The 16887-nt window shown below is 45.0% G+C and overlaps 1 protein-coding gene across 1 annotated transcript in view; it reads right to left on the reverse strand.

The window, feature by feature from the left end:
• The window catches only part of LOC144164679 (cytochrome P450 3A14-like), an 80404-nt gene extending 78752 nt beyond the window's left edge, over nt 1–1652 (reverse strand). The window contains exons 1-2 of the mRNA XM_077695002.1: nt 1497–1652; nt 1033–1129 (exon numbers count right to left, since the gene is read on the reverse strand). Coding sequence (XP_077551128.1) covers nt 1033–1129; nt 1497–1552 — 153 coding nt within the window. The 5' untranslated portion in view covers nt 1553–1652. The remainder of the gene's footprint in view (nt 1–1032; nt 1130–1496) is intronic.
• Nucleotides 1653–16887: the final 15235 nt, after the last annotated feature.

The raw sequence follows: 16887 nt of genomic DNA on the forward strand, positions 1-16887 counted from the left end.
TTATGTCCGCAGACTTGATATCAGGTTTGCGATGTGTGAAATTGGTCGAAAAACTGTGCCTAAAGCTCGTCTTCGTAGAAGTACCAGAAGTCATGAGCCTGCGCTCCCGTTTTTGACAATAACAAAAGAATCGTTCTGATGCCAGCGAACGGTATTTTTAATTGTGTCTTGTGAATGAGTAACATGCAGCACCTAGTGTTTCAGCAAACACGACATGGCTGTATGGAGTGGACACGTATGTGTCCAGACTTACACAGTTCTGCACCAAACACAGCACTCATTCGACTGGGCATTCTGAGAGTCCGCGGTCCTTAATGGACGCACCTTATTCAGAGTCTCTGTATGTAGTAAAACGTGTGTATAAAAATAGGTTCGTATAAAAAGTAATTAAGGAGAACAGGGTGCACCTTTGTTTCTTCAACTGCAGGGGTACAAAGATGTAAAGGTAGCTTCATAATTTCAAGTTATTTGTTACCATCTGTCAGCTTAATCAAAATATAACGTTTGAACCTAAAACAGAGCCCATGTTCTGTTTCGTTTCCTTGAAAACAATCGAGGTATAAGTCGCAAGTAATAAGTGAAATGCACCTGATTAGATGTAGAATTACGAACATCAAAGAAGTGTATTAATGGTTTGCCTACAAGCCATGGTGTGCGCCGAATTCATGTATTGCACTACGCATATGAAGGTTCCTAAAAAAATGCCGCAGAAAAAAGAACGGCTGTGATCCAATGAACAAAGCTCAGTTTTGCAGTTTTACACTGTGTTCTAAGAATAGTAGGCGCTTCAAGACCAATGGAAAATCCTGGAGAATATCCGGCTTTAGAAATCCATGCACTGATGATTCGTATGCATGCGGCCATTCTCTGCCGCCAAAGAAGCGGCTTCTATATCCCGAACCGTTTATACGACGTGCAAAGAGTTTTGTAGGTAAATGCGCAATGTTTGAGGAAGTAAAGATGAGCTTTTAATGAAAAGTTCAGGCACATCGTAAAAATCGTACTCGCATGAGGAAAAACGTTTCCAAATACCTTTTCAATGAGTTCCGACAGGTTCCCAGATACAAAACTAGGAGGAGGCCCGGGAATTCCACGGTCCTTGAAGAAATTGAGTCTTCGCTTTCGCTGCCTATAACAAGAGTAATATCTCAGTTTTGTCGAATACCCACTTCCTCGCGTTTAATTTCTTAACGTGAAGCATGCAGAGCCTCACTGTCGAATCTTAACAGTCATGTTGTAAGATAGGGAAACGCACTGAGCACTTAGCATCCTTCCTAAACAAAACCCGTAGGCTCAAATGCACGCAACGACCTCGCATAATCGCAGCGTGAACAACACACTTTGTTCCCAATTCTTTTTGGTGGGTTATCGAGTTGAACGTTACCACCCGTAGAAACAAACGCCGTTTACGGACAAACGAGGGGAGTAAACCCTACGCAAACATGCTACCATCTATTACTGTCTGTTGAAGCTGTTGGGAAGCAGAAAATACTCACATGTAAAACCACACGACGAGGGAAATAACCGCGCTAATCACAATGCTTTGAAACATGGTTTATACAGCCACACGACTTGCTCCTTATGCGGAAGCTCCTCACGTGCTCACATATAGGGCAACTGGTCTTCTTTGCACTGCCTACGGTTACAACGGGGAATAGCCCCGTCGTAACAACACATTATCAACATATCTTCAAGTGCCTCACGCTTGTCCGCTATGAAAAAGCTGATTAGATAAGGGCAGTGCAGCCCTCATGATAGGCACCGAGCGCCTAACGACAGAAAGGTTGTTTCAACAAAACGGCTGTCGTTTTTTTTGAAAGCTGGAATGTAAGAAATTCGCTGTTCAAATAAAGACTTACATGAGTGCTTCCTGTGGGATACGTCGGAAAAGAATGGATACACTCAATGCTGCGTACGAGTCAATAAACTTTCAGACCTATTCGATAGTAAATGCTGAGGGAAGCATCGACACAACAATACCGGTATGCTACGGAAAGAGTATTTTTACGTTCGCTTAATTAGCTTTTCAGGCTGATGATCCCGCGTGCTGTTATCCCCCCTTCCCAATTTGTCTTCTCCTTAGGTGTATAGTGTTTGTGTCAGAGAGAAGCTGATTTAAAAATCCAGTTGGGAGCTCTATAAGTACTTCCGTCGAAGTATGTAAAATTGTTATTTGAAGAGAGAGGGACAATTATCTCCGTAATTTACTCATAACTTGGAATAATATTTTCACTGGAGACGATAGTGGCGTTCCTGGTTAGTGCTCCTCGATGCCAACGCCGCCGCACGGCGCACGTGCGTGAATCGGGGCACCCTATCCTTGTTGGCAAAAGAGCCGTACCGCCAGTGGAAAGTAGGAGCACGTAACACAGAACGTCATCGTAGTTCATTTTTTGTCTCGCTGATGGTGTTGTTTTGTCGCAGAGTATAGAAAAACACTCCCAAAGGAGTATCCAGCATGGTACGGAGGCCAGCCAGTCGATATTATGGATTCGAGGACTGGAAATGCCTTTCAGTGGGCGAGGCCCATACCATCAGCCCCTGGTAGAAAATGAAACGCATCTCTCTGTCTGTGTAGGACGTGTATATTAAAATCACAGCCGGAGGTCATTTTCAAGTAGTTGACATTGGCGTAGAAAATTAGGTGTTCTACGCAATGTAGAACCTCCCCTATAGTGCCATTTAGAGGTCGATGTAATATCCAGAGTACTGTATTGTCTTTTCTTAGAGTTAATATTTTGTAGTCCTCGGTGGTCTGTAGTTAGAAATACGCTGATCTTTTAATCATTCCTAGACCACTGGTCAAACACTTTCTTCAGATGGGCTCGATTCCAGGCAGCGGGGGCTGATTTTCTTATGCAGGCGAAAAGCGAAAACGCCCAGGTGTTCGAGATTTCGGCGCATGTTGAAGCTCCCCAGATGGCCCAAATAAATCCGTAGCCCTCCACTAAGGTGCGCCTCTCGGCTGTCTAGCGTCGAGCGTCGTTGCGTTAAACCCCCGTAATCAATCATTCACTTTCTTCATGCACAGCGCTCAGCAACAGGGTGTAAAGAAGGGGCACAGGCAAAGCGCTGACTATCAACTCAAGGTTCCATTGGAAAAGGTGAGCATATATACCTTCAAACTAACACACAAAAATGACATTGAAGTTCGCAATCTTGTCTCATTGAAGGCCAGCCAGATATTCTAATTCCTTATCTGATAGCGCACCGGAAGGCGTGCGAATATGTGTGTCCTGAAGCCGATGAATGTCAAAGGCCTCGATAATTTTCTGCTGGTTGTAGTCTTGTCACGAACATTACCTGCCAGGCTGCACGTATCATACAGTGGTTTGCAACCGCACTGCTCACAATGATAGGCGAGGTATCCTGTCGCCACGAGCTTCTCGGCATTGTTCTGGTGTTCTGGCAGCCTGTTGTTTGTGCATCTTTCTGATTGACCAACGTATTGTTTCTGCAGTGCAATGGTAATTAGTACACAACTTCCAGCTTGCAGGTTAGAAATTGTTTTCCGTGCTTTGTGCCGCAATCTTACGATTTCTACTGAATGAGTTCTCTTCTGTGCATAAACGAATCAGTTTTCAAGGCCGAGAACACCACAAGTACGCATGCACGCTTCGCAGACTTTTTTTAAGTAGGGCGCAACTGCGTAAATGTAGGGTGTGACAGCCAGGCTTCTTCTTTTCTCGCTATCTTGTCTGGTCGTTGGAGTATCATGTGGGTTCTTATCTCGGCGCGCGTTCAGCATCTTTCTGCAACTGCTGATAAGAGATGCGAAGGTTAACATGCCGTGAGAAGCTGAGCGCACTGATGACAGAATTAAAGGCAGGAATGAAGTGGACAGGAGTGTACCAAAGCATTGTTGAGAGAAGACTTAATAATGCCTTTTTAGTGCGCGGATGAATAGGGGAGCGTTGCTTTCGTGTTCCGTGGGCATCAGAAAAACGAAGCCTTAGGTCTAGAAATGTAATCGACTTGCGCTCTGGCGTCTCGTAGGTTACTTCAAAGAGTGCAAGACATTCACATAATACATTCTGAACGTTCACGTAAATTTAATACAGCCGTTAGAAACAGTGCAGACAACTCGCGTCGTTCTTTTACATCTAAATACAATCGAACCGAAAGCATATCATCCATGAAAGCAGGCTGTAGCCTGCCACCTCTTGCATACCGCTGTAAAGTTTCACGCTTATGTGTTTTTCACAAGCTGTATCACCACGCCCCTACATATTCAATTCATAATCCGTCCACATCACATTTCACGAGGTTGGGATAACGTCTTCAAAGTCGGTGTCCCTTTCTGCAGAACTAATTTTTTCCCAGTCTTTTGAAGGAATGAAATGACATATCCAACCCTACAGCAACAATGCTAGAACGCAATTAATAGCTTCAATGCAGCAAAAAAGAGCAGAAGTTGTTCGTGGGTGAACTCGGAGTTGAATAATTGAAAATCGTGTGGTTCGGCCTTTATTTTTGGTTTTCCCGTAGACACAGTTCGCACAAATATTGGTTTGCTTGATGCGTTAAGGATACTCCTGTCCTATGAAGCACGCCGTATAATGCTCGCCGACAAGGCAATATAAACCACCTGCGGATCTTTAAACTGCGTCGAAATTGACAGATGAAGTTTCCATTTTTTGTATACATCATAAAACCGGCAACCGGGTGCGGTGGTAGAAACCGCATCGTTGTCGTTTCCCAATGGCTCAATGGCCAATGGCTCAATGACGAAGCACTTCTTGGCGGCCCCATTTGCTTACATTTACACTTTCCAGGAACGTCAGGAATTCGTTGGAATGTAAGGAATTCATTGTTCAAATAAAGTCATGCATGAGAGTCTCCTGTGTACTACGTCTGAATAAAACGTATGCACCCAATGCGGCGCACGAGGCGATAAACTCGATTGTCAATGCTGAGTGAGGCATCCAGACAACAAAACCGGATAGCAATTTTATTTTCGCTGAATTAGCTCTCTCAGGGTGCTGATTCCGCGTGCTGTTATCCCCCCTTCTTAATCGGTATTCTCCTTAGGTGCATAGTGTTTGTGCCAAAGAGAGGTTCCTTTACAAATCCAGACGGGAGCTCTATAAGTACTTCCGTCGATACATAGACAATTGTTCTTAAAACGGAGGGGGACAATTATGGTCATAATTTACACATAACTTGGAATATTATTTTCACTGCAGGCGATAGTGAAGTTCTAGGTTAGAACTCCTCGATGCCAACGACGCCGTACGGCGGATCTGCATGAATCAAGGCACCCTATTCTTGGTGGCTGAAGAGCTCTACCGACTGTGTAAAGTAGGGAGCATAGAACACAGAACATAATCGTAGTTCATTTTTTGTCACGTTAGTGGCGCTGCTTAGTCGCGGAGCACAGGAAACACTGCCAAAGGAGTATAAAAGGGACGCAAGTGCACGCAGTATGGTGCCATTGTGTAACTCCTAAGGGCGGATTGAAGGGTTGAGACAATACTTTACCGAAAAATCCCTCGGTAGGAGTCAGTAATTGTAAAGCATCATTCACACAGCCGTATTTCACCCCCTCGCATAACCGCCACGTCACCGTCTTCCGTCATGGGCGATTGTTTCTCGGGTGATTTTTCGCTGAAGACGGCGACGGGAAGCCGGGCTGTACGTTTCCGTTCCGTCAGCACGACGTGACCACGCTCCGCGGTGTGCCAGCCAATTAGAAAAATAAAAATTTCCACGGCTAAATAAATAAAAGTGAGCCCACGTAAAAATCTAAGCCAATTTTTATTTTTGCATTACTGTAAATATAGTTTCCTTGTATCGTATATATCAAGGCCTTTTCTGTGCTTTTCTAATTGTTCATACTCAATTCTCGACTAAACTGACCACTAAGCAAAGGACCTTGTGCTCTGACGAAGAGCTTCAGTACGAATGCTACTCCGTTACATCTTCGTCGCGGCTTTTTGACGTGAAGGTGCCGTAACGGAGAAGGTGAAGGCTGTGTCAATGAGGCCTAATTTGTAGAATCTCTGCAACTCATATTTAGCAGAGTTACACACTTAAATGTTACCATAGTGTAGAGGTAGAATAATGACAGAACGCTATCGAGTAGAGCAATTTTACAAAACTTGTGATCTCAATATGTTTATTGATTGATTGATTGAGTAGTTAATTCATTGATTGATTCTAACGGCGTTGTCTTCGAGTCGGCTTGATAACTTTGGTCATCTCACCATAGGCACTTGTACACCTATTCTTTGCTTGACGTTTATCACAGGAATCGGCATACCTTTTTTGTGCCATGTTATCGGCTGCAGAATGCGTAAGACATACCTGCTAGCACCACATCAGTCCTAACATATACTCGCCGCGGCATGAGCAGTGCCTGAACGCTGTCCGCGCCATCTAAGACGCTCAACTGCGAAACGATATATCCACCATTTTTGCTGCTTGCCTGGCTCGTGACTGTGTTGCAATAGGCGTGCTCGACAAGGCCACCAGTCGGCTGATTCGGAAGTGTGCCTGCAAGCATCGGTGCACATGTCAACACCACGCCACCGCTAAATTTCCAGCGCGTTAGTGTCACTGTGCACGTAGTCTGCCAGCTCGCATGTTGAGCAATGAAGGTTGCAGCACAAAATGGTGATTTGAGTATAGAAAACGTTACTTAAGTACAAAAAAATCAACCTAAAAACAGGTGCCTCGGGGATTCCAACTCGCTACTTTCGACACAATGCACCCTATTCCTGCACCTATGACCGAGTCGAAAGCTAATAGGTTCCCCTGCTGATCCACTACCACCGCAAACATTGCGCCATAACCGCTCTGCGATCTACGCGTGACCCGATAATCCGCAGCGTCCACGTAATATACTTGTTTCCATTTGTCATGTTCCCGTTTGGCTCGAGTTACCTCTTTAAAGCTACCGCTCTGCTCGCTCTTTTCGCGTGATCGGTATCTAGGCGCATGGTGGCCAGGAGAAGGAGAATCTTAAGGACCTCTCGCAAATGGAGACCGTATTTCTCCAAACTGCCGAGAGACGCTAAGATGTTTACGGCCGTACGGCCCCTCGGGAATGTCACCGCCTGCTCAATGTGCGGCGCTTTCCTCATTTCGTCGACCGAGTTGTGCAGCTCCATGGCCGCACGTTTTTGTCGAATTCGTGACTGCTATGCTGCATGCCTCTTTGTCAGGCCTCTTCTTCAGCCTGCCTAATTTCTCTTCCTAGCTTGTGAGCACATTGAGGACGAGCACTACATGTACCAAGCCACTCACGATGAAGGCGTGTACAAGCCTAGGAGATTCACCTCCGCTATGGGGGAAATGAGTCGGGTCTCCTGGTGTACGCTACCCTCTAGCGGCTTGTTGTCCTCCATGTTGTGCCGGTTAGCTTGGATCCTGCAGCACCCTGATGCTGGAGGCCGATGCAATCTTTAGTCCCTCTGGCTGAAGTTCAACCGGCGGACTTCACTTAGCTGCTTCTACGGTGTTATATTGTAACCGCTGACAGCGTTTCTTCACAAGCCAGCGGCAGTGTTAGTGACGCAGGCCGGTGAATCAACCGACTGCCTTATCTTGGTTTCTGCTGGTTAGTGAGTGTTATTGGTGTCATGGCAACGCTTTGTTATCTTCTTACCACTAATAGCTAGGTCTAGTGTATTTGTGCTGTGTTGTCTTTGATTTTTCACTTTGGTGAAACTGAGCAGAGACGCCCTTTTTTTGGTGTTCTAAAATCTGTTCAACTGCTTATCTTCATGCAATTTTTAGGATTAACCGCGTTCTTCCGCCAGTTATGCATTTTTTATAATCCAGGGCGCTGCACAGTTTGCCGATTTTAGGTATTTTTATTAGTATTTATCACGTTATTTTCACGGTTTGCTCACTCACCGTTTTTACTGCGAAGCAGTATAACTCTAACCAGTAAACAACATTATCCTGTCCGCTTCAGCAGCGAACTCCCACGCTACTACTGGATACACAAACAAACATTCACATTCAAGGCTACTATAGTCTAGTCCACTTATAGCAATATCCAAGTGCCAAGGAAATCCCATCGCTATAACCGATAATTGTTATAAGTGGGTTGCAAAATAAAAAGGCGGAACAGAGCTGAAAACATTTTATTCGCATCCAGCAAATTCGTGCTACTACTGATTTGCGGAAAAAAAGCCACAGTCGGTCACCTTTGTTTGCCGCGGTGAAGCTAGCGCAAATCTTTTCCAACAGCATCTATAGGTGCCTCACCTAGCTGAGGTAAATGTGCTTGGCGTAAACAAAGTCCCCGAGGGACTGTGGGACGCATTAGACCTCCCACCGAGACACTACGTGAGTAGGCTGCGCAACCGCGTCATTAGAGTCGTCACTGTTGCACTTTTGGTGCACAATATAACCGGCTTCGATCGCTATATCCGATATCGTGGCACTCAAGCATTGTAATAAGCGGTTTATTTTACCATAGAAAAAATACAAAAGTTGACGGTGTTATAGCTGTTCCTCGTTATATCCGATATATTGTTATAAACGGTATCGTCATAAGTGGACTCGACTGTACTGGCTACTGGCTACGCCCAGGCTACACAAACAATCTACTGGCACGCCCGGGGATCGAACCTGGGTTCAAAGACGCGCAGCGAAGCCCGTCATTTTGCCGGCTAAGCTACGCCCACACCAGAGAGAAAGGCGGTGGCTTGGATTCCGTGTCTGTGGAGGGAGAGGGCGCTTTTTGGAGGCGGCACACGGAACAGGAGTGAGGGAGAGGAAGGGAGAGAGATCACGCCATACCCGCGCGTGCCGCCCTCCTGCTCACCCTTCTATTGACGCTCGTCTACGTTTTTTTTTTCAGCCGACGCTGCTGCGCTCGGGAATCGCACCCGCAAAGCACAGGTAACGGCTGGAAGAATCTCTCGTTTCGCTCTTTGTGGAACAACGTGCGTGAATTGAAGTGACGTCGCATGGGTAATCGTTGTGGATTTTGATTACAGCTTCGCAGTCCAGCCACCTTCACAGCGTGGATTCGAGCCAATTTTTGGTAAGGGACTTTGGTCGGCATTTTTGTTCCTCGTTTTGGTAAGATGCATATTTTTATTTGACAAGTAGTTCTTGTAAAATTTTTAAATTTGATATTTTCTTTGTTTTTGTTTGTCAAAATATATTGTTTCCCAAAATTATCTCCACTTACGCTATTATAACAATTAAACGTGTTACTTCCGCCAGTTAAGCATTTTTGTGAAAGTGGAGGACATTACACCGTTTGCTCATTTTCGCTAGTGTTCTTATTTATTTTTATTTATTTAATTTCCTGCAGCGCCAAGATGGCATTATAGCAGGGGGAAATTGAACATGTGGTCATATACATGTGGCAGTCAGGCTACAACACATCGCTGAACATCGTCACAAATACAAAAATAAAAACAGAACTACAAGTCTAACAGATACTTACTAAAAAGCGCGTCAGTGGTACAATCAACTATAGCACTTGGCAACTTATTCCACAAACTAATGGTGTGAGGAAAGAACGAATCTTTGAAAACATTTGTACGGCAAGGTATTTCACGAATTTTCCAACTATGGTCACGCCGTCTAGATACGAAATGTGGGGTAAACAGAAAGATGTCAGGATCAATGCCAGTTTTTTTAAAATAGATACGATAAAGCAAATTAAGATACGATAAAGCAAAATATTCGTACTTCTGACGTTGATTACGGAGCTTTTATTAGTTAAGCTGAGTTTTTCTGGAATAGATGTATAAGAGGTACAATTTTGATTTCGAGAGGTGGTTTTTGTAAAATTCATGTTTTGTCTTTACTTGTCAATATTTTTTCAAGATTATGTTCAACCGTTTATCTTCATTTATGCGATTATAACGATTATTTGTCTCAGTGCCGTGCGTTAGGCATTTTTGATTGAGTGTACGGCGTTTCAAGTTTTGCTTTTATTGATTTTTTTGTATTCCCAAATTTTTTGTATTCGTAACTTTGTTTTCTGGATTAGTTACAAAGACAGCTGTGTGACGCATTTTTTGTTACGTTATGCCATGGCGCACTGGTATGGGAAGTACCACTGGTCAAAAGTACACAAAATTGATTATCTTGAAACAGAATGCTGAGGATTTATCTGAATTACAAAGGCTGCATCAGAGACGTGCGAACGGTTCCACTATTCAGTCAATGGCTCATGTTGAGAGCGGGCCAGAATTAGTATTTAAGCCGCTGCAAAGTATTCAGGAAAATAAGACACAATTCGCAGATCGTAGGAAACGAAAACTACCAAACTTTCCATTCCTTAGGGCATTGAAATCGGCATACTCCGAGAATCAGAACCGATTATGAAAAGCAAGTGCTATGAGGTCAAACCGTTACAGTCCTGAACAAACTGTGTGATATGATTATATGGACTATATAGTCTCGGCTAGAAAATTTACAAGACATATAAGAAACCTAGTCCCAAGAAAAAGCCTTCGCTTTTCTTATGTCCAAACTGCTTCTGTAATCATGGGGCCGTGCCGTATCGCGGACTGTTGATTGGCAGAGCACGCGGTATTACCCCTTACGATGTGTAGGTGTTCATTTGGGACGAACAAAAAGTGAAAATATCTGAGAATGTAATCCAAAATCATTCAATAGCTCAATTTGCAAAAATAAGTCCGGCGTCTTGTCTTGTTTCGAGGTCTGGGAAAACATTCTTTTCAAAGCGTTTTCTAGACCGAGGTGTCTTTAGATGGAGGCATCGTATCGCAAGAGGCACTTCATTACGAAAGCTTAGTCGCCGCATTAGAGGCACGTAGTGGCAAGTGGTCATTTACGTCGGCACACCCCACAATACGTGAGACAGCGGAAAAAACGCTTATAAACGAGCAAATCTCAATCTCTTCCGCTTGCTTGTTCTGCGGTGAACGGTCGTAGATTGCAGCCTTTTATTACTACACAGTATAGACGTTTGCATTGCTACACCTCCTGGAGTGGGATTTGTCGGTCTATGTGATGCCACGGATTATGAAACGCTTCGCTACAAACCATTTCTCTGTCGATGCAAGCGCCGACGCTGGTTTTTTCCTCAATGAAACAAGGAGGGGCGCGATGCGCAAGAGATACATCCAAGATATTAGGCCGCGTTATAGGGGATCATAGGGGAATTCATCTGACAGTGCGCGGTGGAATCGAAGCTCTTTCGCTGTTTACCTGGAGATTCACACTTTCGCAATCCAAACATGAAGGAAGTGCTTGGCTACACGGGCACTACTTTTGTTTAACTGAAAATTCTTTGATCACAAGTTTCACACCACCAACAAGTGGTGTGTATTGTTGTTTTGTTGTAATATTTTTTGAGTAAAGGTAATTGCAACGCTAATAGACATCAGAATTCTAGTCTCAAAGACAAAAAAATTCACAAGTGTGTAGCCGCACTAATTATATTGGAGTTGAAAGATAATGACAATTACTTGAGGCTTTTGAAATTCCTCAAAAAGTGTGCGAACAATTCGAACAATGTGTTTCTGTGCTAGAAAACTCTAACCGGGATCATTGAAATGCTTTCATTAGGTGGCAATACTAAGGAGTGGTTCTATGCAACTAAGGAATAGTCGAAACGCGATCTCACCAATAAACAAAACAAATGTATGATGGTATGAGGGATTTTAAAATTTTCAATCAATGAGAAGTGACATTACAGCTCGTTGTTTTAATCTGTGTTGCGTATTGACGTAACCTGTGGTTGAAAGTTTTCTTGACACTCAAGCAGTAAAACCAAACTTCTGGTGACGTGTTCACGGGTGATACCTGCGTTAGCCAACGGGTACACGAACATTAAAGGCACTTGCTTCCTATAAAGGGTAATCAACTTTATTTTCGATGTGTTTAACCCCAAATCCTGTTTGGTGCACCACTGCAGGATACCAAAATGTTTTGCGTAAGATTTACAGTTGTCACTGCATTGAAGATTGTAAAAAAAGCTTTATATTACCCGCGATCAAAAGCAGTATACCAAACTTTACACAGTTCACAAGATTGTTTTAAACAGTAATAGAAGAGGACGTAATGTCGACCTTAGTGCAACGCTCATGACGGAGTAAACGGTTGGGACAATTCATCACAAAAAGATTGCTAGGTAGCAGTCAATAAGTGTAATGCCGTGAATCTGTAAAAAAAGTCATCTTTAGCCGAGTTACATACCTAAATAATATAATAGCGTAAAGTATACCAATGTTAGTCAGTATTAATTAGGGTGTTTAACATACATAGCGATATGAACATTTTGATTGATTGATTGAGTGATTGATTGCAATGGCGTTGTCCTCGAGTCGGCGTGATGACGTGAGTCATCTCACCGAAGAGGCTTATGCAGCTATTCACCTGCTGCGGTAGCTCAGCGGCTAAGGCCTTGTGCTGCTAAGCCAAAGGACGCGGATTCGATCCCCGGCCGCTGCGGCCGCTTTTCTGATGGCGGCAAAAAGCGAAAACGCCCGTGAGTTCAAGATTTCAGCGCACGTTAAAGATCCCCAGGTAGTCAAATTCAATCCAAAGCCCTCAACTACGGCGCGCCTTATCGCATGTGTAGCATCGGTGCGTTAAACCTCACAATGAATCAGTCAGATTATTCACCTATCCTTTGAATCTCCTGCACGTATTGTGCTGTTATAGCAGCGCGACAGTAATGTCTGCATTGCAATATATAAAATTACTTGGTTTAAACCACGATGCAAGAACCAGCACAATACGATCGCTCTATTAACCTTGGAGACGGCTGCGTCTGCAGTTGATGTTGCGAGCACGTATGCACAAAAAGGAAGCGAATTCGGGGCGGGTGCATTTTGAAGGAAATAAAAATGTAAAATTGTTGACTAAGCTTTCAAGACTTTTCGTGCTCACAACTGTTCTTAAAAGCATCGTAATGGACGCAAGCTAATAGTTAGAACTCATACCCTGTGTTTTGAATTGATTGTCCTTCATACTATGCATGTCTTGCGAAGCACATTCACCGTGAAAATGTATTGTTTACATCTAGGAGCACAATTTCGGGACGCTCACAACTGCTTTCTGAGATGTTTGCGTAGCTCCAGCTAGACTTCTTTTATTATATACAGCCACAGTGAAGAAACTAAAACCCTACTGTTGTGTTTTGTTTCTAATGTTTTGATACTACCACGTTTGCGCTGACTAGAGCGAGACATTTTTGTGCACGCAATTGTCATATGTTCTTGTTTTGATTGCGAGAAAAGCCATTAGCCGGGTATACGCCAAGGAGTAGGAATTACAAAGTTATCTTCGTTCTCGAGATTGTTGTTTGCGTTTTGTGCGACCTAACGCCGTAAATTTTGCCTGCTGCTCAGGCATATTGAGGGAGGGTGAGCCGTCGGTTGTTAGAAGGAATAAGCAGGCGGCATTTTGCACGTCGAGCCATCGGTTAAGGCTGGGGCCAGTCGTCAGAAGCACTTAATGGAGTGATCAGGTTCAACTGCAGCAGTTTTCATTATTGCAGAAAGAAAACAAAACATAAATATTTCAGGGTAAGTGAAATGAATAATATATTGGGTTGAGGTTTACTGTGGAGATAGCAGGGAAATGTGTATGTAACCTTTGCTAAGGCTTGAACAACAAAAGTACTGTTCTGCATTTTTTGTTGTTGTTCGGCACGAGGTGCAGATAATATTTTACTGGGTATACGGTACTGTGCTGATAAAGTGTTGTCACCACGGTATCGTTGTATAGGATGCACACGTGTGTTTTATTGATACTCAGTAGAAATTGTTCCTACAATTGAAAGACTGCGCAGTATAGGCGTCAGTCTCTTACCCTTCATTTGTGTTCTGATGGATCAAAATGGGCGACACGTAAATATTGGGCGAAGAAAATTCTCAAAACATGTTACTATTATGCTTACGAGTTCCCGTTACGCAGCTAAGGTTAAACAAAGCTGATGCCACTAGGCCAAGTATAAACATTAGACCATCAAGGAGCATTGCATAAGGATACCTTGATAGACGAAGTTGTGAATTTTCCGAATGGATGTGCTGAAACTGACGAGTATGCTATTACACCACAACATGTCCGTAATTACAGTTTTCTAAAGAACTACCAAAAGCACAATGAACCCAAGCTGAGTTTATTTTGTTTACATATTTTGATGAAGCAATTCTTCGCGGGGTTCTTTTATTGAAAATTTTTTATTTGTTTCACTTGTTTCCTGGCGTCGGGACGTTGCACGTAAGCAGGCTCGTGACCGGGGTCCGTGTGTCCTCCGAGAGCTGCGCGACAAAACAAGACGTCTATCCCGACACATCTGCCTCATCTCCACTGCGGGGCAATGAGCGCTTTTAGAGTCTATCAGTTGGAGGCTTCTGCGCTTGCGCCGATACCCGCTCAATTCCACTGCAAGATGGTTCAATCGTTAAGGTTGTTACGATCATGTCTAGTCATGATTATTCAGTCGAATTACGATTTCCTACCGTTGAATCTACCGAGGCAAATGTGACAGGCTCTACTGCCTGTCTTGAGTACTTTGTGGCTTTGACTGGACATACTCCGCGACCGTGCTGCTGCTGTTGCTGCTGCCTGGCCGCGTTCGGTGCGTTCCTCTAGTGGGGACACCATAATGCTGAAGGGGGGAGGCTTTGTTTGCATTCTCTAGAAAGGAAGTAAACATGCCCCTTATCTCCTCAAGTTTCGCGTCCATTGTCGTGTCCAAATTTTTAATAAATACCAAGTGCAGAGCACTTATGGGGCCCACTTTGTTGTCTCAGGTAGTTCGTGGTCACGCTATCAAGCCACCGCAGTCAGGCGGCGTCTCGGACCCAAACAGATCCCCTAGGTGTCACGCTCCCAAAGAGAGGCTTTGAAACGATACCCACTTGTGCCTAGATTCAGCCTTCCGTCCCAACAGTGAGAGAGAGGATACTTGAACTGGAGGTTTATAAAAGCAGAACTGTTTGAAACTGCTGAAGCGCTGGCACTTGTCATAGATGTGCCCAATATTTAGTGAATAGGAAACTGCAGGTACATTTGAGGCAAAATATAGGTAATCAACCGTCAGTCCCCGCGTCCAGTTTGGAGTGCTCAATGGTTTGGTTTTTGTGATAGTAAGCGAAGAAAAGTGGCCACTGAAGGAGAGAACGACGCGTTCCAAAGGCGTAGAAAGGCTCCAGCATGGGCGAGATGAAAGCAAGGCCAAAGAGAACAGAACGTCCGCACGTGCAGTTGCAGGAAATACAAGCCACAAAAGTTAAAGAAAAGGATGCGAGCTGTCCTTAAAGAAGGGGCGCCAGCACTGCCAGAGTGTAAAAATTGAATCGCATTGTACAAGCAAACCTGTGTTAAATTAACCAAGAGAGTATTGAGACAGAGGGAGGAAAAGCGTAAAAAGTGGTAGCTCACAACTGCGAACGATACAACAGCCCCTCTGCCGAATCACCACTCTCCCCTTCCGAGAGCTTTCAGGTTGAGATGAACTCAATTATATTTTTCGAATTTGTTATGTATGCTTCCCTGTATCCTCGCATGTTTCTTCGCCTCGCGCTTGATTTCTGATTCAGCGTTGTTGCGGCCTACCCTGCAGTACGGTGGAGGAGGCTCAATCTCGAAGTCGTCCAAATGTAAGTGTCTCTATACTGGGGCCTCTACCGTTGCCGGCTTTACCTCAGTCGCCGCCGTCGCGGGAGAAGCCGATGATGCCAATTTCGGCTTCATGGGTGGACTCGGCTTCGTCGATTTTGCCTTCGGCTGTGCGTTCGTCCCCACCCCGTCATCGCCTGCCTGCTGTCACCCGCACCTCTTCTCATTCGCTAAGGGAGCCCTGACCCCCCCTATCGCACGGCGTGGCGGTGGTATCCCTACACGATTCTAACTTTGCTATCTTCGTTTGAGAGCAGTTCTCTGCAATCCGAATATCTAGCATGTCTAACCTTGCTTAGCTCGGATTGGTCTGCTGCGTCTTGTGCATATTTATCTTTTTTGCCATATGAGTTGTTTCTACCCTGCTTCTCAGGTCGGGAGACCGAGCTCGCGCAGCTTACTGTAATTTCTGCGGGGAATGTCACCACCGCCAGCACACCGCTTCTCTTGTTCAAGTTGTGCCCCTTGTTTTGTAGCACCAGTTCCTCCTCGCTGCCACCGTTTCTTCTCAGTTCTTTTCCTGACGTGGATACGCTTTGTACTTGTCCCTGTCTCGACGGCCATCTCGAGGCCCGTCGTCCTCCTTTTCGCCTGCTGGCAGACCTCGATTTCGATTTGCCGCTGGGGTGGCCGGTGCGAGACGATGTCGAACCCCCGGAGCGTCAATGGTTCGAACGGGACGCACTCCGCGGCTCACGACACTGGTGTTGGCTCTCTCCGTCGTTCCGGGATGGGCCGAGGGGAAACTTCTCGAAGTGGTCCCTGAGCTCTTCGGGGTCCCTCCACCATCGCCATGCCTTTGAGTGCTTGAGCGCCCCTGGTTGTTGGTGGCGATGGTTGTCCGCGGAGTTTCCTCTATTCCGTCTCACACGTTTTCTTCTTGAGGACGTACGAAACTTGATAATGCTGTCGGCACGTTTTGTCACCCGTGCTGCGTGTGTCGTTTGCCACACAAAGCGTACTTTGGCTCGCACTGGTGATGGTTCTGCGGTTTCTCGGAACCGCATGTCGCGCACAGTTTCTTGGCCACTCCAGTAGCCGTTGTTACTAGGCATACGTCGATTCTGTGACCAAGGCGCCCACACCCTGGCACACCTCGTTTCTCCTTTTGTGATGGTGACAGCGTTGTTCCGCCATTCTATAATATACAGAGTAGGAGACTTGTCCCCCCCCTGGAGACAGTAATGTCAGCATTTGATTTTTACAGACGTCTCACTGGGAGCACCGTCAGGTTTTCTGCAATGCATTAGGCTTTTCGAGATTTCTCCTCGCTGTCCTTGGATAGAATGTTGTAAGTGACGCCCTTTGCGC

The sequence above is a fragment of the Haemaphysalis longicornis genome, unplaced genomic scaffold, assembly GCF_048455015.1.
Source record: "Haemaphysalis longicornis isolate Haplotype H1 unplaced genomic scaffold, Haemaphysalis longicornis Haplotype H1 scaffold_133, whole genome shotgun sequence".
In the NCBI taxonomy this organism is placed as follows: Eukaryota; Metazoa; Arthropoda; class Arachnida; order Ixodida; family Ixodidae; genus Haemaphysalis; species Haemaphysalis longicornis.